Source organism: Micropterus dolomieu, linkage group LG06 (genome assembly GCF_021292245.1).
Source record: "Micropterus dolomieu isolate WLL.071019.BEF.003 ecotype Adirondacks linkage group LG06, ASM2129224v1, whole genome shotgun sequence".
Classification (NCBI taxonomy): domain Eukaryota; kingdom Metazoa; phylum Chordata; class Actinopteri; order Centrarchiformes; family Centrarchidae; genus Micropterus; species Micropterus dolomieu.
The window spans coordinates 10,494,912-10,517,692 of NC_060155.1; the positions used below are offsets into that span (position 1 = coordinate 10,494,912).

Genomic DNA, 22,781 nt, shown 5'->3' on the forward strand with positions numbered 1-22,781 from the left:
CGGGCACATCAAATGAATACACTTTTCCTGTGTGTAAACAGCAGCCTGTGTCTGACATGACTAAGCAAACTCTCTGGCAGCGTGTTGAATGCTGGATTAACAGGCATCAACATCAAGCAAAGACTGTAATTGGATAAAGCTTGAGTGGAAAGAGCACAAGTTGACCACTCTCCCCACAGAGCACTTTATTTATTCCTGCCAGGCGGAGAGGCACCTTCAGTCTACTGGTAAGCGTCTTTGTTGTGATGGCCACTTTGAGCCTTTTAAAAATCTTTTTTGATTAGTTTAGATCATTTAACATGTGTCAGAGAATAACATGTTTGATATTGTTTGTATTGTTGATATAATAATTTAGTATAATTTAACTTTCATAACTGTATGGTCAGTTTGCTATTACTGAGTATAATTTTTAAAAACAAAACTAAACTTCAGTTGAATTGAATATTTTATTAGTATCATGATATGTTTTTAGGATAGGATGTAATTATAGAGAATTTTAGTTTGATAAATTCATTTTTCGAACATTTGACACTTTATATATCTATTTAGAATTCATAATTCAAATACATTTATCTATAGATTATATCGCTCTTTCTCTCATCTTTAGCACCTGCTAGAAACAACAGAATAGAGCTCACTGTACCAGCTACTTAAACCCATAATGAAATAAGTCAGTGAGTACATCCCTGTTTACTGTAAATCCCTGCTGGATGCCAACTTGTATAACTACTTGTGCGGCTGAACTGGGGCAGGGCCTCCAGTTAAGTAAGGCGGATGAGTTTAGCTTGTTTACTGGTTGGTAAGGAAAAACAATATGATCTCAGAAGGTTTCTTGCATGCTTTTGTGACTTGATGGAGCTCCTGATAGCAGATGGTGGAGTCATAAACACAGCGTGCCAAGTTTTCAAGCTGAGGTGAGCCCTATGATGTATCGTATTAGGTGTCTCACCCCCTACTGTTGACCGCCTAATAATATAGCTTAAAGTAAAAAAAACAAAAAAAACAAGGGGAAGGCTGTTATAAGTCAATGAAAGAAGGACAGAGAGAAATGTTTTACAGTAGTTCAAATGAGTACAGTACAAACAATAAGATGCTGTACAACATATAGGACTGAAACTTTGTCACTCATGGAAGAAAAGTAATCTGTAAGTACACTCTAGCTGTCTAAATATTCACCTCGAACCCCCTCTTACACCACAGAAACCTGTTTCCAAGTTCATAATCTGATGATACGATATCTAGCTTTTATGTTTCACTGGTTTGTTTTACTGAATATTGATTATTTAAGGTTTCTTTGAAACACATCTTTGTAGTCTAACCAACTAAAATGAACTTTTCAGGTATTGTCTGACGTCTTAGTATTTAGGACATACAACTGTAGTTTTTTAGCTCCACCAAGTGGCAGACCTACTTATGTACCATGTACAGTGATGATGTTTAATCATGCTCAAGCTCCAATCCTATTTAATTAACTTTCTGGATCAGACTAGATAACACCTGTTGTTTAAGTTTGCCTATTTAAACACGTTTAATGTACTGTACTGGTGCTTCTGTGCGCTCACAAGGTAAAAATGTTCTTCCGACATTCATAACTAAACCCGTCCTGTCCTTTCAGAGTTTTGCCTTACAAGACGCAGACTGAGCTCAAGAATGAAGCTCCTGCTCGGTTTGGCTGTCCTGGTACTGACAGTGGGGGTCCTTTACTCTGCCCCAGAGGACCAACCAACAGGCATCTCAGAGGACACCTTGAAAGGTGAGATGGCAGAGAAAAAGTGTGCCATTTTGTACAAGTTAGTTAAAAGTTCATTTTTAGCAGCAGCCCCTCAGCAAATGTCTCTAAAATACAATCAGTATCAACAACAACTAACTGTTTTGCTTATTTCATTTAATCAGTGTGCAATGTTTTCATTTTGCCATATAAATCACATTGCAGTGGCTACATTTCCTGATCTGACTGTAAAAAATCTGGTAGTCATTGTATTAAACACATTTTTTCTCCTTCTCTCTCTCTAAGAGTTGTCCCAGAATGGCGAGAAACTGGTGGATGAGGAGGTGAGAAGAGCTCTGTATGGGGTGAAGCAGATGAAGGAGGTGATGTGGAGGAACGAGCAGAAGCACGAACACCTCATGAAGTCCCTCCAACACAGCAGCGAAAAGAAGAAGGTAAGACCAACATTAACCTTCCTGAAGAAAGACAGAGGGAAAAGAAATTCAAGCAAACGAAAATGTCTCCTTTTCTGCCACCAGGGGGCAGCCCAACTGGCCAAGGAGGTGACTGAGAAGCTGGAGGAGGCGGAAGAGCAGTGTAAAGACTCCCTGCAGTCAGAGTGGGAGGAGTGCAGACCCTGTCTGGAAGATGCATGTAAAACCTTCTACACCTCCACCTGCCGCAGGGGATTCGCCACTTTCCATGCCAAGGTATGGAAACTACAGCTCCAGTCTCTGCCTTTCTTACTCCAACCTTCAAACATTTGTAGCAATATTTCCAAAAAGAAAATTTTATGGATGTTTTCTTTTTGGAATCAAATCCTCTGCCTTTGTTGGTGCTGTCTTCTCCCTGTTGACCAAGGTGTTTAGTTCAGTGACTAAAGTCCAAGTGGGGAGTAGATAAAGGAGGGAAATATGAGAATAAAGGAAAGGAGAAGAGAGGGGAGGAAAGCAAGGTCAAGGAAAGGCAGGAGAGAAGAGGAGGAAGAAAACTAAAGGAGCAGGACAGAGGGAAGAAGGGAAGGGAGGAGAAAAATGGAGAGGAGGACAGGGGAAGAAGACAGGACAGGAATAGAGGACAAGGGAGAAGGACAGAGAGGAGGAGAGGAGACATAAGAAAGGAGGAAAGGAAATGAGAATAATGATGGGAGGAGAATGCAGAAGAAGAGGGACAATAAAGGTGGTTGTAGAGGGGATAAAGGAGAGGGGAGAGAAGGAAATATAGGAAAGGAGAGTAGAGTGGGATGTAGATGAAGAAGGCAGGTAGGGGAGGGAGATAAAGGTGAGGAGAGAATTAGAGAGGAAAAAGGAAGAAGAGGAGAGGAGAGGAGAGATGAAGAGGAAGGGAGATGATGAAAGAGGAAAGGGAAGAATAGGGTAAGGGGGAGAAGGGGAGTAGAAGACAAGGGAGAAGTACATATAGGAGGAAGAGAGAGGAGAGGACTGCGGAAGGAAGGACAAATGAATGGAAGGAGAAAACAGGAGAGGGGAGGGCAGGGAAAGGGGGTTAGGAAGGAGAGAAGGATACGAGACTAAAATCTCCTGTATGCATTTGTAATAAATGATGATTGTACAATTAATGATTCAACATGAGTGCACTTATCTAAATGTAAACCCCAGAATGTGCCTCTTCTTTTGCTACTTTTGCATTTTGGGACCATAGCCTAATTGTGTTGCAGACTTTGTTTTTTTCCATTTTGAACCTGAGTGAAAATCTGGCAGCCCCCACTTTAGCAACCGGAGCCTTGGACAATAGTAAAATAAACGTACCCCCATAACTTTTCATACTGTAGGTGGAGAACTTATTCCGCAGAGTGTCCAGGCGATTTGGCCCCCGCGAGCCTCACATGGATGCAGGGGACATCCTGGTGAATCAGGGCGCTGACAACACTGACACTGAGATTGTCCGCATCAAGGATACCTTCGACCGCCTGGCCAGCAAGGTGGGAACGCTGGTGAACCGCAGCGTGGCCCTGGTCTCTGGGATGCGCAGAAGGCTTGACAAAGTCCTCCAGAGGGCCTTCCTGAACAACACAGACATCCTGATGGAGGAGACCACCTCAGATCCCTACAACCCCAGCCGGGACTCAGGCTTCCTGCAGGGTGTGGGATTAGAGGAGGTGCTGGACTCCTTCTTCGACTTCGGCAAGAGTGTGGTGGAGGAGTTTGGAGCTGTGGTGACCCAGGCGTTTGATGAACTCCATGAGGCAGTGGAGGAAGAGAAGAAGAAAGGTAGCGGCAGGCAGCAGCTAGTTGGTGCCACACCAAATATGTCAGAAATATACTATAACTACTTATTTCTCTGCTTGTATGTGTGCATTTAGCTGCTGCTGCTGCCGCCATGATTGGTTGGAAGCCAAACCAATCGATTTGGCTTCAGTAGCACATTGTTGCTTTTCATGAATATTAACATGACAACAAACATCTTAACACAATGTAAATCAACAAAATACACTAATCTAATTGTTAAACATTTCTCTTTCTGGTGTAGTGAGGGAAGGTTTCCCTCGTTTCCTGCAGAACAGGAAGTTGTGCAGAGACCTTCGCAAACAGACCTCAGAGTGCTGGCAGCTGCAGAACCAGTGCGAGGCCTGCCAGGGAACCCTGCTCACAGGTGAAGTACCACCACCCTCACAGCTTGTGTTTACTTCAGCTGTACATCTTTACATACAGTAGCTCAACTGACCGCTCCTCCTCCGGTTTCCCCCCCCCCCAGAGTGCCCCAATGTTCGGGAGCTGCATGTGGAACTGGATGAGGTTTCCCAGCTGCTGGACGTGTCCAAAGAGCAGTATGATGAGATCTTGTCTATTGTCCAGCGCCACACTGACGAAACGGTCGAATGGCTTAGCAACATGGCGGCTGAATTCAGCTGGGTGGCTCAGTCTGTGAGCAACAGTGACGCTCCTGAAAACATCTTCCGCATCACCATGGTGAGGAGGAGGAGGGAAGGAAATGAAGCTGCAGAAGCTTTCCATTGCACCCTTAAATATTTAATGAAAGAATTTGGTCTAATAAATGAGCCAAACTTGAAAATCTTTACAAATTGCAAATCGATATAAATCCTAAAATATAAAATACACAAACATAGGCTAAGTGTAGCGAAACATTTTAGTCAACATGCAATATCAGAAGTTGACAACAGTTGGTGTAAGAGATGACTTCTTCCACTCTCCAGGTGGCGCCAAAGAGCCACGATGAACAGAATATGTCTGTGAGGGAGACAAACGTGGAGGTCCACATCCTGAACTCCCCCCCTCTTATCCTGTCTGTTCCTGGGGAGCTGGAGCTGCAGGACCCAGCCTTCGTCCAGTATGTAGCCCAGGAGGCTCTGAGCAAATACAAGGAGATGGTCAGGTGAGAACCTTTAATGACCTCCATTGTACCATGCAACAAGTAGTACCACAGGGTTGATGCCACCATGCGCAGGTGTCATCCATCATCCCTTTCCAATCGCTTTTCACTTCTGGTGTACATTTTCTTCAAAAAAAAAAAAAAAAAAAAAAAAAAAAAAAAAGGCATGCGTTATTAGATACTGAGTTTCGTATTTACTGTTATACAACTTAAAATTCTGACATTCTTTCTTTCTTTGCAGGTATGAGGATGACTAAATCTAGTCTGTTTTTCTGAGCTTCTACCAGCTTTTTCTTTAACAGAACTAGGATTGTGTTCCTGTATAGTAGCATAATCTCATTGAAATGTAAATGCACTACAATTGCACTGTGTCATTCATTGCTATTAATTGAAAGTAAAAAGAAGAAAATATACTTCGTACCTGTTGTCAGATGGTATAAATAAAAACAAGTAAAAAAACAAACAATAAAGAGTGACATCATTCAGATGTGTTCCACAAGAGGAGCCTTGAATGATTTGCAAATGGGCTTCTTGGTGAGTTGTTCAAACCTGCACGAGGATCAATGTCAAGAACAAGAGAGCTAAAGGAAACCTTTCAGTAAAACCTTTATTTTTTCTGTACAAAATCATATTAGTTACCATTCTCTTTAATTTCATTAGCATCTCCCCACTAGTTCAAGTCCCATGTTTAGGAACAATCACATATTAGGCTGTGAGTGACGCACAAAAAGAAACAGAAAAATGTTCACATCTTCGTCCAATTCTTAAGCTTACTTCGTGAATGCCAATAAGAGGATGCCTTTACATCTTCTCACATTTCCCCATGACATACCGGTGGACAGACTTTGGAAGTACCTCTAAGAACGTGTTATTAGACTTTTATATTCTCAATAACTATAAAAGCAAAAAGCCCATGACCTGACCACAGCGTGTACAAAGGTGTTTGTTTTGTCTGCTTCTAGTTACTTCACTCCAGAAGTGATCCATCATCTCTACAACGGGGGACTTCAAATCAGAAAACCATAAAGGGGAGCTTGACACAGGCAAATGCCATGAGAGACTCTTCATTCCATAAAACATCACCTGTTGACTTTGCATAGTTGCATTTACAAATTAAGAAATTCAATTTTATGCAATGTTGGTTTTGGATTAAAACTTTCCCTGCAGCACACACAGAACTAAAGACATTGAAGGCATGTTTAATCACAGGTCGGTGGGATTTACTGAGAAAAGAAAGAAATCCTAGAACTGCATGTATTTACATGATGTATACATGTGAATTTAACAATAGTTTCCTGGAGTATCTATCATGGGATGAGTTGTCTACTGCAATGTTACACTATGTAGATGTGTGCAATATAAGGAGAAACATTATTTTACAGCAATCAAGAGTTGTGCACAGAACAAATGACAAGATGCTAATTTCAGACAGAAATGAACTCAATCTTACTTAAATTTCACAGCTGAAATGTCCATTTCAAAACATTAAACAGGAAAAATGTTTTTGCACTTATAATGAAAATACCACTTTATGATTTCAAGTCCCTGTTTAAATGAAAAAAAAGAAAGAAGAAAAAGCATAATAAATCAGCGTGATTTGCCATTCAAGTGACCGTGTTTAAAAGAATCATACAAATCACTTCTCATGTTCTCATTCATTCCCCTGATCACACCTGCTAAAAACACATCTCTTTGCACATACTGTATGTACATCTGCTTTGATCTCTCAGTACATTCTTGCATCCATAAAGAACACCCCTTTTTCTTTTACTTCTCCTCGCCATCAAAGCTTAACAGTTACAGCACATATTTGACAATTCAGCCACAGTTGTCAGGTCACTCAGAAAACATACTTATCAACCTACATATTCAAACCAAACTCATGTACATGTAAAGATCTTGACTTCAATATCAAAGAATTCTGTTGTAAAATAAAAAAAGGGGGAACATTGGAGGAGAGAGGGGAAATTGATCATCTAAAAAAGTTCTAAAAAAAAAAACTGTGCATCTGCAAGAAGTCATTGATCTGAAATCGGATCCCTCTCTTTTTGATCACAGTGTTGTGGCCATATAGATTATTATTCTGATTAACAGGGTTCCCAGAGCTTAACGTACCAGCACCAATCTGCTCAGCTGGACACTCCCCTCCCACCCCAAACATTTGGTCCCTGGGTACACAAGGGACAAACCACTACTTCAGGAAACATTTTCTTCTTGCACTTACAGATATACCAGTGTGGTTGTGGATTAGTTTGTAGCATTAAAACCTCTTTCTCTTCAGCCTCATCAAGGCTTTTCCCATTTGTTGAAGTTCTCTGTTGTCCCAAGCTTTGATCTCCGCTGATGTACCTCTTTATGACGCCAGAGTTTGGCCCCAAATCCCCCATCAAATCCCCCATACTAGAGGTTGTCTCCTGGTTGGTACTGTGGCTCTGTGGCTGTGAAGTAGTCTTCCAAAAAGGACTGGATGTATTCGAAGGTCGGCCTTTCATCTGGCTCCTTCTTCCAGCACTGCCTCATCATCTCATGGAGGGACTCGGGGCAGCCTTGGGGGCAGGGCATGCGGTAACCTCGTTCTACCTGCTCAAGTACCTCTCGATTAACCATACCTGGGGGAAAAAAACCCACATAGAAATATGATGTAAAGTAACTGCATTTATACTGCCCTTTCTATCAAAAATGATTTCCAAATAGCCTCATTCACACACAAATTGGGCTTTTCCTTCTTGCTAAAGGACCCTTTCAAGTAATTTAACCTCAGTACATACATTGTATCATAACTAATAGGCTTGTTTTTATGTGTATTTTGTTTTGTAGCTATTTTTTTTAAAACAGAAGTATCATATTTTGAAAGCACTGTCGTCATATGTAACAAGACGGAAATTGACCAATCAAAAGGTAAGGAAACATAATCATGGGGATTGTCAACATATATGGCTTTATGGGTAGAGTGTAATTTCAGTTTAGCTCCAGTCAAAATTGGCAAAACATTGTGTTCTAAGACTTTCTCTATGTACACAAAAGGCCTATTTCTCTCAAATATTGTTCACAAATCTGTCAAAATCTGTGTTAGTGAGTACTTCTCCTTTGCCGAGATAATCCATCCACCTCACAGGTGTGGCATATCAAGATGCTGATCAGACAGCACGGGTATTGCACAGGTGTGCCACTTGAAAATGGGATGCAATGTGACTATGTCCTCTGTGGGTCAGCGGAAGTTATTTGAGTGAACCTCTGACAAGTAGATTTTCCCAAAGTTTTCTGGTCAAGAAAAATGCTGTAAGTTTTGATAAGAAATAACCCAGTTTGCAGCCCGAAGCTGTAGAAAATGTTGGCATCATGCACCTGACAGCAGGAGAAAAATGCCCACACAAACCACTGTGTTAAAGAAAAAAGATAAAGGAATGGGTCATTATTTCCTAGAAGACTGTAAGTCAATTTCGAGGTTAACATACAGGGAGAAAAAAAAATATTTTCTAGAAATACGTTATAATTAGGAATGTAAGACTTCCCCGCAATCTTAACTACTTGCATCCTCTAAATGACAAAAAAAAAATTCCTGTTTAAATCTAATGGAAGGTTACCAGTTTCTTAATCATCAACTGCAGCAATTTCAAGCAAAAACCAAACAGTGCAGCTTCATCTTCAGGTGTCAGCTGTGGATTTCCTTCCCATAGACAGTGATCCTGAACCCCATGACACGGCGCAGAAACAGCTCCATGAGGAGCTCAACTGCAGCTAAAAGAGGTTATGACACATCTCTCTGTGGGAGAGCGGGGATCAGGTTATCTCACTCTTGGAGAGAGGAAAGGCCCAGAGCAGCTGCTGAGACCATGATACGGTGGCGGGGGTTGAGGTGCTGAGGTGTTAGAGTGATTTATGTTTTGGATCTGAAAACCTCCACTAATAAAGTGCCTGTCATATATATATATATATATATAAAAACCCACAAAGAAATATGATGTAAAGTAACTGCATTTATACTGCCCTTTCTATCAAAAATGATTTCCAAATAGCCTCATTCACACACAAATTGGGCTTTACCTTCTTGCTAAAGGACACACACACACACACACACACATATATATAGTGAGTATACATGTATCTTTATACACACACACACACACACACACACACACACACACACACACACAGACTAAAATAGAGAAATGATGATGCAGACGCTTGGTATGTGGTCTGTATCTGCCGCATACTGCTTCTATGCTATCGAGCAAGAGAATAGAAGTAGAGCTCCCCAAAAAGACTGCAGCACAGCTGGACATGAGCCACAAATGTCCGGTGAGTCATACAGTTTTGAGAGGGGAAAAGAGGGGGTTCAGCCCTCAGAGTTTGCAGCTCTGAGGCCGCCGCATGGTTTACACTGAAACAAATGGCCACAGGAGCCAGATGGCCGACAACAGGAGATGGTGGTGAAGCCTGCCATATGGCAAGCTCTGTAATCAGTGCCAGTCAGACACAGTCAACACCAGACACACTGCAGTGCTGCTCTCAGGCAGTAGGGGTCAGAAATGAGGCAGCAGACCACAGAAAGAAAGAAGGAGTGATGGTGCAACACATCTGTGTTGACTCATATCAGATTTCATCTGTTCTGATCTGCAGTGTGAGAAGAACTATTAAATGAATCAGAGTAGCATGTTGGAAATATCCAGGGGCAAAAATTAATTAATTCTTCCTGTTTTCCATGAAGGAAACTTGAAAATACTCCATTCATATTCTTTGGGAGAAACATGGGGAACTTCAGACAAGAGATTCAGAAAATGTAAAATGAAAAGGAACAACGGAATATATCAAAACACATTTCTGACCACCACATATCTGTGTAGCCCTCATCCCTACCTGGGTACGGCACTCTGCCCTTGGTCACCAGTTCAGTCAGTAGTATACCAAACGACCAGACGTCAGATTTGATAGTGAAGCGGCCGTACAGAGCAGCTTCGGGGGCCGTCCACTTGATGGGGAATTTAGCACCTGAAAAAAAGAAGCATAGTTTAGTCTTTCAAGTTGTGGAGTAAAAAAAAAATAAACGCAGCAAATCTCCAACAACTGATTTCTGAAACCAGTTCGGCATTTTTTGCTTGACAAAAAAAAAGACAGAAGACGTTGAACTTTCTGTTGATTGACTAATAGATTTATCAACAAATACGAGTAAAACATTGTGGCCTAAATAGACAGAACGTATGATGAAACGAATGAGCGTCAGTTCGGGCTCTTGTGCTTCAGTTCAAGTAAGCATAGAGGGGTAGTACAGCTGCACATAGCAATCATTGTCATTATGAATTAATCTGCTGACTATATTTTAAACAGTTTGGTCCACAAAATGTGAGTAAATAGTAAAAAAAAAAAAAACAACAAGTTCCTCATTCCCAACATGAAATATTCAAAGTGCTTTATCTGTCCTACCAACAGTAAAGATAATCAGTGTACCGTCACATACGATGAAGATAAACAACAGCTGAGTCGGAGGAACAAGAGAAGAGAGTGCTTCTGCTTGAGAAACGACAGCCTGATAAATGAATTGACTAATCTACAGTCATGGTAAGAGATAAATTTAAGCCTGAGTGTAGGCGTTCAGGGTTCAGAATAACTTTGCAGTCTATTTAAACTAAAGCCAATTCAAGTCCGCACAGATGCAGACACGGTGCACCAACAGCATCCAATCCTTAACACACACACACACACACACACACACACACACACACACACACACCTTGTCTGGCGGTGTACTCGTTGTCCTCGATAAGCCGGGCCAGGCCAAAGTCAGCGATCTTACACACCAAGTTGTCAGCCACCAGGATGTTGGCAGCTCTCAAGTCCCTGTGAATGTAGTTCATCCTCTCGATGAAGGCCATGCCGTCTGCGATCTGGGACAGGATTGAACAGGGGGGGGGGGGGGGGGGGGAACGGGAATCAACAAAGACAAAATGGCATCATGATGCAACTAAAGCAAACAGTCACAGAGAAAAAAGCAGGAAATTGTAGCTTTCGCAAATGAAAAGATTAAGATCAAATATGACTAATTAAGATGGGTAACAGTGAGCTGTCATGTTAGGAAGCATCCACTTCATTGACCTAGTATTTGACCCAGATATTAATGCAGAATTAACAATGGGGAAAAAAGTGAGATCATATGCAGCTGTGACAACAATGATAAGACTAATCTTTAACACAACTATCCAACATCTCCACACACAGGCTGGCAACCCCCTCTGAGGCGTCTCGAGGTTTCAGCCTGCCTCGGTCTCATTCACAAACACTTTTCCACTCTGCTGAGTGAGGAGAAGAGGGAGCCTGGGAGGGCTGCGAGGCGAATTAAGAGCACATCTCAGTAGGTGACCGAACCAACGAGCTTAAGTAGCCTCTGATGAGCAGTGTTTAAGTGCTACAGGCAGTTAAATGGTGGAGAACGAAAGGAGGCACATACAGTCGGGAGGAGGAAGGAGAGAGGGAGGCAGGGGAGGGGAGGCATATTAAACCGACATGACAGCCAGATGGAGAACAAACTTAAACTCTTATTCACAAGGACTGAATTTTTGACCTCATACACACACCGCCTTGTCTCACACAGAGTTGAATAAGCAGTTGGGCAGGTAAAAAAACAAAAACAAAAGGGAGTTTCTGTGCCAGACGGGGTGTTTTGATCTTACCTGGGCAGCCATGTCCACCAGCTGGGGCAGCTTCAGATATTTACCATCGCCCTCCTTCAGGAAGTCCAGTAAACTACCTGTCAAGGGTTTAGGAGACTACAGTCAAGCAGAATCAATACATGTCTGGGAATTGTATAAATAAAAAATACCAAGAATAAACGCAGCATCAGTTGGTACAAGAGTCCAGCATCACAAAACGCTACAATAACTACAAGCATTAGGAGGCAACATGACTGCAAAGATTCACAAGAGGCTTTCTCCATTATTCTACTTTAATTAGAGTCCTAATAGAAAAGTTAAAATCTACTGCACAATTCAATCTTTTCTTCAGGACGTTTCCCTTGACTTTACCTCATGTAAATAAAAGCAGCTTATACCGTGTATTGTGACGTACCAGCTCAGGCGTGAGGCTGGCAATATGAAGGCTGCTCAACACTCTCCATGTGCTTTGTGCTTATTTCTTAACTTCTGGTTTAGGATTTCGACCTGTCCTTACCTTTGCCCATAAATTCTGTTACAATGTAGATAGGCTCCTCAGAGACCACAGCGTAGAGAGGCACCAGTTTGTCATGTCGGAGTTTCTTCATGATCTGAGCCTCCTGCAGGAAGGCCTCCGGGGACATGGTGCCTGGCTTCAGGGTCTTAATGGCCACCTTAGTGGTGCCATTCCATGTGCCTGGATAAAAAATGAATGAAAATAAAATGGTCACTTATGTTTGTCACAGACCATAAACCTATACCTATGTTGCATTTGTGCAGCTTGAAAGGTATTACTAAGGAAATAACATTTCCAATTTATTAAGTGACCCAGTGTTGTAATATTACAGTGTAAGGTACATTAAAGACTTTTTGACCCCTTTTAAAGTGATAGAAAAGTCAATCCTAAAATCAGTCATGCCAGTGATTGCTAGCATTGCTCCCATGTGTAAATAGCAGCTCAGGAGAGAACTAGCACAAGCTTAAATAATCAGCCACTTCCTGGTCGAGAGCCACTTACTCACGCCCTGCTTACACACAATGAGCTCTACAGCTTCCGTCATAAGGCTGACCTTCATGAATGAATCATACTGAACACACACACACACACACACACACACACACACACACCTTAGAAGAGCAATGGAGGTCAACTAGAACAAGCCAATGTAATACATTTTAAAAACTACATGTTGAGCAGATGAGCGAGGGAGGGACTTTCAGTGGAGAAGTTGTAGCTGAGCAGAAAGCCCATAAACGACAAGCACGCGGGGAGAGACAGAGAGGGATTCCTGGGAATGCACAGTGGAGGCTTGCTGCAGGCCAGGCTTGAAAAGCGTGAAAGACTGAGTGATGAAAGCAGAATGTCGTGCTCGCTGGAAGGGCTGAAGCGTAGGAGGTGACCTGCGATTGCTGTGCTGTGTGTGTGTGTGTGTGGTCAGTAATCAGCATTTACATCAGTATGTGGGCCAGTGCAGCAGCAAGACACGCTCTTTACTGAGATCAGTCCCACTCAACTTTAAGGTAATTAAGTTATAAATAATGTACAGTGGAAGCTTGGTTTCTGTATGCATATGAATCTGTATTTGAGTATATGTCCATGCAGTTGTTTATATTATCTACTAATTCATGATCAGTTAAACATCAATACTACAGATTGTATTCTATCTTTTTATTTGTGTTGTTGTTGACATTGGAAGGTTGCGGACCAATCTGAGTGCGTCCTGGCAGACCGTGAAACAAAGTCAACCTTCCACACCCGCTATCTAGTGCTACTGAGGTAAACCACTTCGGCTACATCTACTTGTGCTGACAGATTTCACACAAATATGACTCAACCATTATCTTCTTCATGCTGACTTTTACTCAGTGTAAGGAGTGAATTTCACAGCAAAAACACTTTCATATTCTGTTTCTGTGGAATGAACATACAAACTCAAAAAGAAACCATAACCCCTTTAATGGTGCTTTCAAGAGTCTGGCCACATTAGCGTGCATATAAGCAACACTGTGGACTGCAATCAGCTAAAGTCACTGAAACTGCCCCAATCAGCAGTTTCTACAAATGTTTCTACTTGAAATGATGAGTCAATTAATAGATTAGTTAATCTGGAGAAAATTAATCAGTAACACATTTTATTATCAATGCATAATTTAAGTTATTTTTCAAGAAATAATGTCAAAAATGAATTGATTCCAGTTTTATTTGTCTTCTATGATATTGAACTGAATATATTTGGGTCCCTTTAAATGTCAACTCTGGCTTCTGGAAATTCTAATGGGTATGTTCTGGCATTACACAGACCCAATAAATTAATTAATTAAATCAATCCGATTAATCGGCAAAAAAAGATGCAGCAGAGTTTTTGGTCAGCCGTCAGACAGAATTGACTGGTAGGTATTATTTACTGTGCTATCCCTTCAGTTAACCATATTGAATTATAGATATGTATGTATGAGTGTTTCTGAAACGTAAACTGTGCGCTCGAGTACAACAGTAACCATGTCTTACCCATCCAGACTTCTCCGAAACAGCCCTGGCCAAGTTTGACCTCCAGTCGGAGAGACTCTCGCGGTATTTCCCAGGCATCCTTAGCTAGTCCCTGAGTTTGAGGCTTCACCGTGGGGCATACAGTTGTCAGCCTGTAGCACAGACCATCCGAATGTTCTGGTCAGGAACAGACATGTAAAGACACACACGAGGGGGGACAAAAAAAAGAATGAGCGTTAATTTGGAGCCAGTCTGTTAAACACAAACACAGCCACTTAGTAGTGAGAAGTACATACACGATCCTAGCAAAGAAGCAGAGCAAGTGTAGTGTAAACCTGTGATGAATAAAATATTTCACTACTACACGACAACAGCTGTAAACTACAATCAAACCACAACAAAGAAAAGGCTTGGACCTGTTGACCCATCGTTTACAAACGTAAATCCTTTTAGATTTTTCTTTCCAGAAATATTCAATTGATCTAGTTATTTTCCCCATAACGACGTGAACCGTGTTGAACTTGTTGATTTAATTAAAATTTCAAAAGCAAAAAGATCAAGGTGCTGTTTTTGGTATAAACGTTTTTCTAAAACAGCTGAAGAACTAACCGCCATGTGAAATGTCCCATTTGAAGGGAGAAAAAGTAATAAATCAGCCACTGAACAGGTAAGAGGTTACAAATTGTTTGGTTCTCGGTTATTATTGACTTCAAAGTCAAAGGCTTAACTTAAGAGTCGTGCAGACGATTTTCAGCGTCGGCCGACTGCCGTGCCGTTCACACTACACAACTTGCCGTCTTGTGACAGGAGTCTTGAAGTCGCTGTGGCGTTCACACTACGTGACTGATCGGTGACAGGGGGTCACAGCGTCGGGTGACAGAGTCTGCATGAAGCTGGTCTCCAAACCACATTTTGTCAAGAAAACACACGAGAAATGTGTAACGGGAAATTTGGCACGCTAGATATCTGGCAGACGTCGGCGATGTGTCAGAAATGTGTTGGGGAGCCGTTTTGATGCGTCATTGAGTAGTTCACACATAACTACTGCCGACCGCTGATCAACCGCTGATTTACCGCCGATCACAGCCTGATGGTCGCCGAGCTTGCCGAGCGGCAAATCGGACTAAAAATCGTGTAGAGTGAAAAGGCTTTAGAGGGAATATAAAGGCGTGTAGACCTTTGTCATTAATTATAAAGAGCAGGCAGTGAGTGAATTACATGAAATATGTGAAAGCCAGCGGGGCAGAGTCAACGACACAAGACCTTAAATGTTAAAGAGTCACATAATAAACATCTTCTTTTCTAGATTCTGCTCCTGGGAGTTTCACTGGATTCTTGCAAGGTTTTCAAAAAACAGTTTGTCCTGCGTGTGTTTACATCATTCAGATGCTTTCTTGTGACAGCCTGCAAGAGATTTTTAGGAACGGCTTTCTGCTTATCAATGTTGTGGAGATTACAGCAGGTTTAAGACTGTTTTTTAAATATTTTTTTATATTCACGCTTCTTTTGACTTAAGTCTCACATTGGTTACGCTTTTTTGGGGACTTTTTTCGTGATTACTGAGCTGCGACTGTGTCAGTGAAAGCACAGCTTGAGAAACACCACAGCCCCTCTGTAAAGCATATTCAATACATATCCCAGCAGCAGATCCGCTGCTGAATAATGCATTTTCTACTACAATGCACCGAATTCATTGGCTAAAATATCAAATGAAACAAGAGTGGAGACCACTTGTATTGCAACAACACAGACAACCACCAAATGTATAAATTACTATAATAAACACTGGTATGTTTGTCCAGATAACACACTCCAAATATGAGTCTGAAAGAAGAAAAAAACCCAACTTGCTCTAAGTGAGAGTGGCTGTCCAGCTGTAAACAACAATTTGTCTAAATGCTACCTACAGGAGAAGAAGATGTCGGTCATGTGGATGGCTGCATACCTGTGTAGTGTTTCACCAGCTTCTGCAGTGTCTCAAACTGGGCCCGAGTGGTGATGTAATAACCGCCGTTGTCCAGTTTACGGATCTTGTAGTGTTTGACATTGTCTCCCTTCACGTCATCCCAGTCCCGGATAGACAGAGAGTAGGCACCTTTAAAATCCACAGCAATTAAGTTTGGTTATTGTGTTTCATAGTAACAGAAACAAAAGTATGAAAAGACATTTAACTTCTGACCAACATTTAAATAAAATAAAGTGTTTTTTCTATATTAATTAACATATGGCTGCAATAAAACCAGGGTCCACAGCCTGCACATGCACAAATAAGGAGAAAGGCTTTCATCATTTGCCTTGGTAATTCAAACTGCAGCATTGTCATTACAGTCTTGCTTTCGAGAACTAAATTCCCGTACCTTTGGTCGTCTCACTCTCTCGTGCCAAGAAAGTGCCCCGCTGGTTCCCTGGAAGCAATAAGAGACGCTCAGCATCTTTGCGGCCCATTTTACCAAAGTACCATCTGCCAAAATACAGAAAGTCAGTCACAGGAGGACCTCTCAATGTGATATCCTGTACAACAAGTTGGATTTTCTTATTGATGGAAAAAGAATATGGCACTGCTGATGTGATATTTACATTTTGAATCATAAATCCTCACGGTAAAAGTTAAACATCAAGACCACATGAACAGGGAAATAAAATAAATTTGACGTTAGTTAACAGTAAGCATCAGGAAGTTATATGGCTCTAATGTGGTTACCTTCAAAGTCAGACAAAGGCTAATAAATAGCTTAATATCTCATTTAAGTCAAAATAATTTAAAACATACTACTATAATCATAGCTTATTATTAACTCCATGCAATACCATCTTTTGCTTGTTCTTAAAAAGGTTTGTTCCTATTGCTCTGAAAAAATAAGTATAGAATTAGCTCACAGCAGTAAACAATCATAAAACTCATAGAACTTTACTTCTTTTTCCAATGTCACATATTTCTTTCAAGACTAAACTGAGAAGGAACCAAAAATCCTGAACACTGTTGCTACTTTATGTGTAGCTTAAAAATCTTCTATTGATAAAATGGTGGTCAGGCAAAGAGAAACCAGGCCAGAAACTGCCTAAAAGCAACACAGTCCCTTAATGTTTCTGTCACACAGGATGAACAGCAACGGGCATGCCACCGCCTCTCAGCAACAATACAAGACTCGATTGTTTAGATTCCCTGCCATGTTAATACATGATTTAGTCACAATGTGTGACCGCCCAGCCGCATCATGCCGTTATAATCAGAGGAGAACTAACTGAGCAGGGTGAGAAATACGAAAGGAATGAGAAGGGAAAACAAGTTGGAGAACGACAGGGACAGACAGAATGTTAGAAAAGGATAATGAGCTCTTACTCTTCAGCCTGTATGGAGTCTGCTGGAGCCACGTAGTTACTGGGGATGTAACCTTTCTGTCCCGTATTGATGGAGCGAGCCTCCCACCAGTCGCCTTCCCTGAAGAGCGAAGGAAATTAGAAACACACCATACAGACACAAAAGCAGAAATGAAAAATACACCTACTCCGAAAAGAAGACAGACGGTATAATAGTACACAAAGACAGAAAAGGAACAAGGCCGCGTTATGCGTCATTCAACCACATCAGGAATCTAATCTTTACAAGCCATAACAAGAACTATTTAGATCCTTTACTCAAGTAAAAGTACCAATATCACAATCAAAAGCCCTGCGTTCAAATCCTACTCAGGTAAAAGCACAAAGCATCATCTGCAAAATGCTCTCGAGGTATCAAGAGTAAAATTACTTGTTCTGCAGAAAAAAGGCCCATGATTGACATGTTATGTATGAATTAATGCATCTCTAACCTTTGTTTGTATGAATATTGGATATTTTTATCTCTTTGGGCCATGACAGGAATGTTATATGCCTATCATATGTGTTTTAATGTAAAAAATTTATCTGAAAGTATCTAGTAACTACAGCTTAGGGTTGGGCAATAAAACAATGATAATTATCGTGATATAATTTTCCTCAATAACAACAAATGTTCAGTTAATGTTGAATGAAAACTTTAAAGCCACAATTAACCACCTGATTTCTTTAACTTTCACTCTGAGGAAAAAAATCTGCCTTTAAACGTGAAACAATGATTTGAAATGTATCGTGATAACATTTTTGGCTATATCGCCCAGGCCTACTACCCTCTGAAATGTAGTAGTGTACAAGTAGCCGACTATGGAAAAAAAATTCAAAACTGTGCTAAAATGCAATACTTGAGAACATGTGCTGAATTACTTTCCAACACTGATGGCAAGTAATTATTATTTAATTGGAATTAAAATATAGCTTATAGATACCCAGCACAATGTAAAAGTAAAATTACTGACTTTTAAAATAGTGTCAAAAATGAATTGTAATATGTGCTATGTTTCCACAGCTTTTCCATGAAAACTTTTAAAAAACAGAGCCTACAGAAAAAAAAAAATCAGTTCCTGGTATGTTTAACAGCAGATGTGCAAGCTTTGATTCAAAGAGGAGGAACTGAGGTGCAGGGAAAATCTGCCTACTGGCCTTTTTGAAAAACAGAGCAAATCTGTTCTCAACCCACCTCTTCTCTGAAAGCAGATGGTATTTTCATCACTGCAAATGCAACGTGTTCATGGAGTGTGGTTGAGGACGTGTGTGATGAATGAGGAGAACAGAATTTGTAGAGCACTTGGAGCTCTGCCTATTTTCACACCTGCGCACGCCTGGGAAAAAGATGATGCTGCGGCAGTAGGTAGTGAGGAAGGAGTAGTGAAGTATTTCCCTTTTCATTATAATTTACTCTCACTACCTTGAATATTATTATGATAAGCATCTCTGAAATGTAGTTCTGGAAATAAAGGACATACTATAGGTGCAAAGTATCGTATATTGTGGATTCGTAACACAAGTGCCATAAAAACTGAAAAAAAGAGCTAAGAGTTAAGGATACGACTTTTGCAACAACTGGATAACAATTACTGATTTAATTATGTGCATTGCTTGTATTTTACTAAATGAGGAACCCACATGTAATACATTAAACTGGAGGAATGATCTGCGGCAGGAGAAGAGTGGTGTGGACTAAACAGATGGCCCATTAGAGGAACCCATTAACCCCAGACAGATTTCAACCTTAATATCAGACGTGAATACAATGAGGGATTACACACACACACACACACACACACACACACACACACACGCAGCAGGAGTTTGTCAGTGTAAAAAGCAAATGCACTCACGTGTTGTTGATAATCTGGAAGCGATCTCCTTTTTTGAACGACAGATCATCTGACGTCCTGGCTTCATAGTCGTACAGCGCTACGAAAAATGTGACACCACCTGAAAGCAAGAGAAACCTGAGTGTTAGAGGTGTGCATATCATATCTGGTTAATCTCACAGAGTACCAAAAAAGGCTTCTCTTTTAATCATTCACTTGTTTTTTTATCTCAAAATGTTGTACAACAAACCACCAACACCTTTGACCGTCAGATAAAGGCAACAAAATGCTCATTTTGATTGTCCTCCTTTGTTACTTTTATAATATTTTATACTTGAGTCATGGTATTATCTTAATTAACATATAATCAAACTGATTATGCTAATGCAATTCAAGACTGTATCGCAGAATAGAACAATTCTTCAATTGGCCTAAAAATACAACTACCGCGTAAACACGAGGGAAACAGAATATTCCTTTCACAAATTCCCAAACTCAGGGGTATCACTTTAAGTCCATGAATCAAATCGATGTCACTTAATCTACTGCATATAACAAAAAGAGCTGATTTTTCTGAAGTGGTGGAGTGCAGAGAGACAACAGGACTCTGATGTGTTTATCTTGAGGAGGAAATAGAACGGGCAGGATTAGATCTACAGCAGCCCCTCAGGCCAGATTATCCTCCTTGAGAGTGAGACAGGGACTGAGGGATGTGTGTGTGCTTTGTGAGCAAACATCGTTCATACATTTATTGCATATTTTACCCATCCAATCTATAACGTATTAACCATAGGGAACGGCACCAGATTACTGGCCCCGAATAGTCGAAGATTCGATGCTTCGATGGGCGGAGCCTGATTCGACTTTCAATAAATGTTTTTGAAGTGCGTGAATAAATCCAGAATTGTAACCCTAACCCTGGATCGTCAGTGCGCATGTGTAAGCGTAGTGTGCATGTGTGCAGTGGCAGATGAGAACTTGCTGAAGAGATGGAGCCCCATCTTCACTGGTGTTGTGCCGAGTTATCCGCACCTTGCGGGACTTTCGGGTAAATTTATCACCGTTGATGAACCACACAAAGAATATTTTATCGTTTATAAATAGCCGGCTACTTGAAATAGACCCGCGAGGAACTGCGGCAGCAGTAATGCACGTATAACTCTGCACAAGACTGGTGAATGGCAGGGGCGAGTGAGAGAGAGAGAGAGAAAGACTCAGTTTAGCTTGAAATTTACAGTGTAGCTCTGCAGCTTCTTAAGATTAAAAACACACGATTCGTCGATTATAGGCAGGACTTGACGATTCTGATTCGACTATGTAAATCTTTAGTCGGGGACAGCCCTAGAGATTACTTTTCATGTCACCGATAGTCATTTCCTTCCCAAGAAACACTTCATTAGAAAGTTATTCTAAGACAAACTCTTGTGGAAAATAAAAAAAACTGCATGACTAAATTCAGTGCATGCAATCGTTTTCTTTGGCTCCTCAGATGCCATGCCTGCTGCATTACTTCCCATATTATAGAGCTATTTTAGGCTTCTCTTTGGTCTTGATGTTTTGGCAGACTCGTTTCAAATGTCTAATTTGCATAACATCTGCTGCTCATAAAGCCCCGTGCATAACAAATGTTCAGCGGAGTTTATTCTAAAGTTGTAAGCTCATTTACACAACAGAAATAAAAGTTAGAAAATGGCATAGGACAATGTTTCAGAAGTTGACGCTGTATTTGGGTTTACAATTAAGTTGAGTATATCCTTCAGTTTGGGTTCTCTTTAAAAGGCAGCACAGCTTTTATACTTCTGTCTCGAGGACCAAAGTTGTGTGACTTTATTTGAATAATAAAAGGACATTTCATTCATGTTGAGAAATTTTCAATGCCTTTATACTGAAATATGCAAATCCCCTTGTTCCCAGTACCATGTCTCCCTCTGTAACCTTAAATCTTCTCCACAAACTGACCTGTGATGACACCGGGGAAGGGACTGTTCACCGCCACTGAGGTGAAGGAGGTGGAGGGCCCGCCAAAGGGCGCCATTATTGAAGACGCCCCCCCAAAGGGCGTGAGGCCGGCAGCGTGACTGTTGTAGCTGTTGTTGTGTGTCTTCATAGCTGGGGAATGACCCATCAGGGTGGGATCAGGCCCGTAGTGGCCCAGGTGGGTGTTGACCGGTGTGGCATTTGCGTTGTCAGGTCGGTACTTCAGCGCCGGGCCCTTGTCCTCTTTACTCCGGACACAACCCATCGTCTAGCCTGCAGAAGGAGAAGAAAAAGTAAGTTATGATTGTCTGTGTAGATTCTCAGTCATCCCGGTCATAGATGACTTAGATATGACTTGAACACAAGTTCTGGGATACGGATTGTGATCAACAAAACCAACCGTGAATGCAAACTAAATGCAAATACTTTCTGTAAGTGATTAGATACACATCAACTACTAACTGTGAATGCAAGACAGCCCTTTGTAATGGAGATGGATTTTTTTACAAGATGTGTGGTTAGAAATCAGCAATGTGAGATTTGGGTATAACCTGAACATAAAATGCCAAAGATGCTTGTTGTAAAGGTGGCTAAAGCTACGAAAGGAGGTTATTGAAACACACAAAGACTAGATATTCTACACTCTGTCCAACATACATCATATATCAGTATGATGTACAGTGGGTACGGAAAGTATTCAGATCCCTTTAAATTTTTCACTCTTGATTTCATTGCAGCCATTTTCCAAAAATCAAAAAAGTTCATTTTATTTCTCAGTAATGTACACTCAGCACCCCATCTTGACAGAAAAAAACAGAAATGTAGAATTTTTTGCAAATTTATTAAAAAAGAAAAACTGAAATATCACATGGTCATAAGTATTCAGTTTTTCAGCTGCAGGGACAGGACGACTGGTTGCAATCGAGGGAAAGATGAATGCGGCCAAGTACAGGGATATCCTGGACGAAAACCTTTTCCAGAGTGCTCTGGACCTCAGACTGGGCCGAAGGTTTACCTTCCAACAAGACAATGACCCTAAGCACACCGCTAAAATAACGAAGGAGTGGCTTCACAACAACTCCATGGCTGTTCTTGAATGGCCCAGCCAGAGCCCTGACTTAAACCCAATTGAGCATCTCTGGAGAGACCTGAAAATGGCTGTCCACCAACGTTTACCATCCAACCTGACAGAACTGGAGAGGATCTGCAAGGAGGAATGGCAGAGGATACCCAAATCCAGATGTGAAAAACTTGTTGCATCTTTCCCAAAAGGACTCATGGCTGTATTAGATCAAAAGGGTGCTTCTACTAAATACTGAGCAAAGGGTCTGAATACTTATGACCATGTGATATTTCAGTTTTTCTTTTTTAATAAATTTGCAAAAATTTCTACATTTCTGTTTTTTTCTGTCAAGATGGGG

The 22,781-nt window shown here is 41.1% G+C and overlaps 2 protein-coding genes across 2 annotated transcripts in view; one reads left to right on the top strand and one right to left on the bottom strand.

The window, feature by feature from the left end:
- The first annotated feature begins 209 nt into the window (after positions 1-209).
- clul1 (clusterin-like 1 (retinal)) lies at positions 210-5,066 on the top strand. Its single transcript, XM_046051442.1, has 8 exons — positions 210-227; positions 1,616-1,753; positions 2,015-2,163; positions 2,248-2,418; positions 3,501-3,939; positions 4,208-4,321; positions 4,424-4,638; positions 4,884-5,066. Exons 2-8 carry the CDS (start codon positions 1,651-1,653, stop codon positions 5,064-5,066), a joined length of 1,374 nt encoding a protein of 457 aa, XP_045907398.1. The 5' UTR covers positions 210-227; positions 1,616-1,650.
- Positions 5,067-5,648: 582 nt separating this feature from the next.
- yes1 (YES proto-oncogene 1, Src family tyrosine kinase) overlaps positions 5,649-22,781 on the bottom strand; it is a 27,708-nt gene continuing 10,575 nt past the window's right edge. The window contains exons 2-12 of the mRNA XM_046051441.1: positions 21,343-21,633; positions 19,405-19,504; positions 17,532-17,630; positions 16,549-16,652; positions 16,137-16,286; positions 14,213-14,368; positions 12,221-12,400; positions 11,725-11,801; positions 10,788-10,941; positions 9,917-10,048; positions 5,649-7,668 (exon numbers count right to left, since the gene is read on the bottom strand). Coding sequence (XP_045907397.1) covers positions 7,460-7,668; positions 9,917-10,048; positions 10,788-10,941; positions 11,725-11,801; positions 12,221-12,400; positions 14,213-14,368; positions 16,137-16,286; positions 16,549-16,652; positions 17,532-17,630; positions 19,405-19,504; positions 21,343-21,625 — 1,644 coding nt within the window. The 5' untranslated portion in view covers positions 21,626-21,633 and the 3' untranslated portion in view covers positions 5,649-7,459. The remainder of the gene's footprint in view (positions 7,669-9,916; positions 10,049-10,787; positions 10,942-11,724; positions 11,802-12,220; positions 12,401-14,212; positions 14,369-16,136; positions 16,287-16,548; positions 16,653-17,531; positions 17,631-19,404; positions 19,505-21,342; positions 21,634-22,781) is intronic.

Excerpts from the sequence above, each read along its gene's own strand:
- clul1 (XM_046051442.1), top strand. The coding sequence starts at position 1,651 with ATGAAGCTCCTGCTCGGTTTGGCTGTCCTGGTACTGACAGTGGGGGTC. Across the intron at positions 2,164-2,247 it reads ACAGCAGCGAAAAGAAGAAG|GGGGCAGCCCAACTGGCCAA; the intron begins GTAAGACCAACA and ends TTCTGCCACCAG. Across the intron at positions 2,419-3,500 it reads TCGCCACTTTCCATGCCAAG|GTGGAGAACTTATTCCGCAG; the intron begins GTATGGAAACTA and ends TTCATACTGTAG.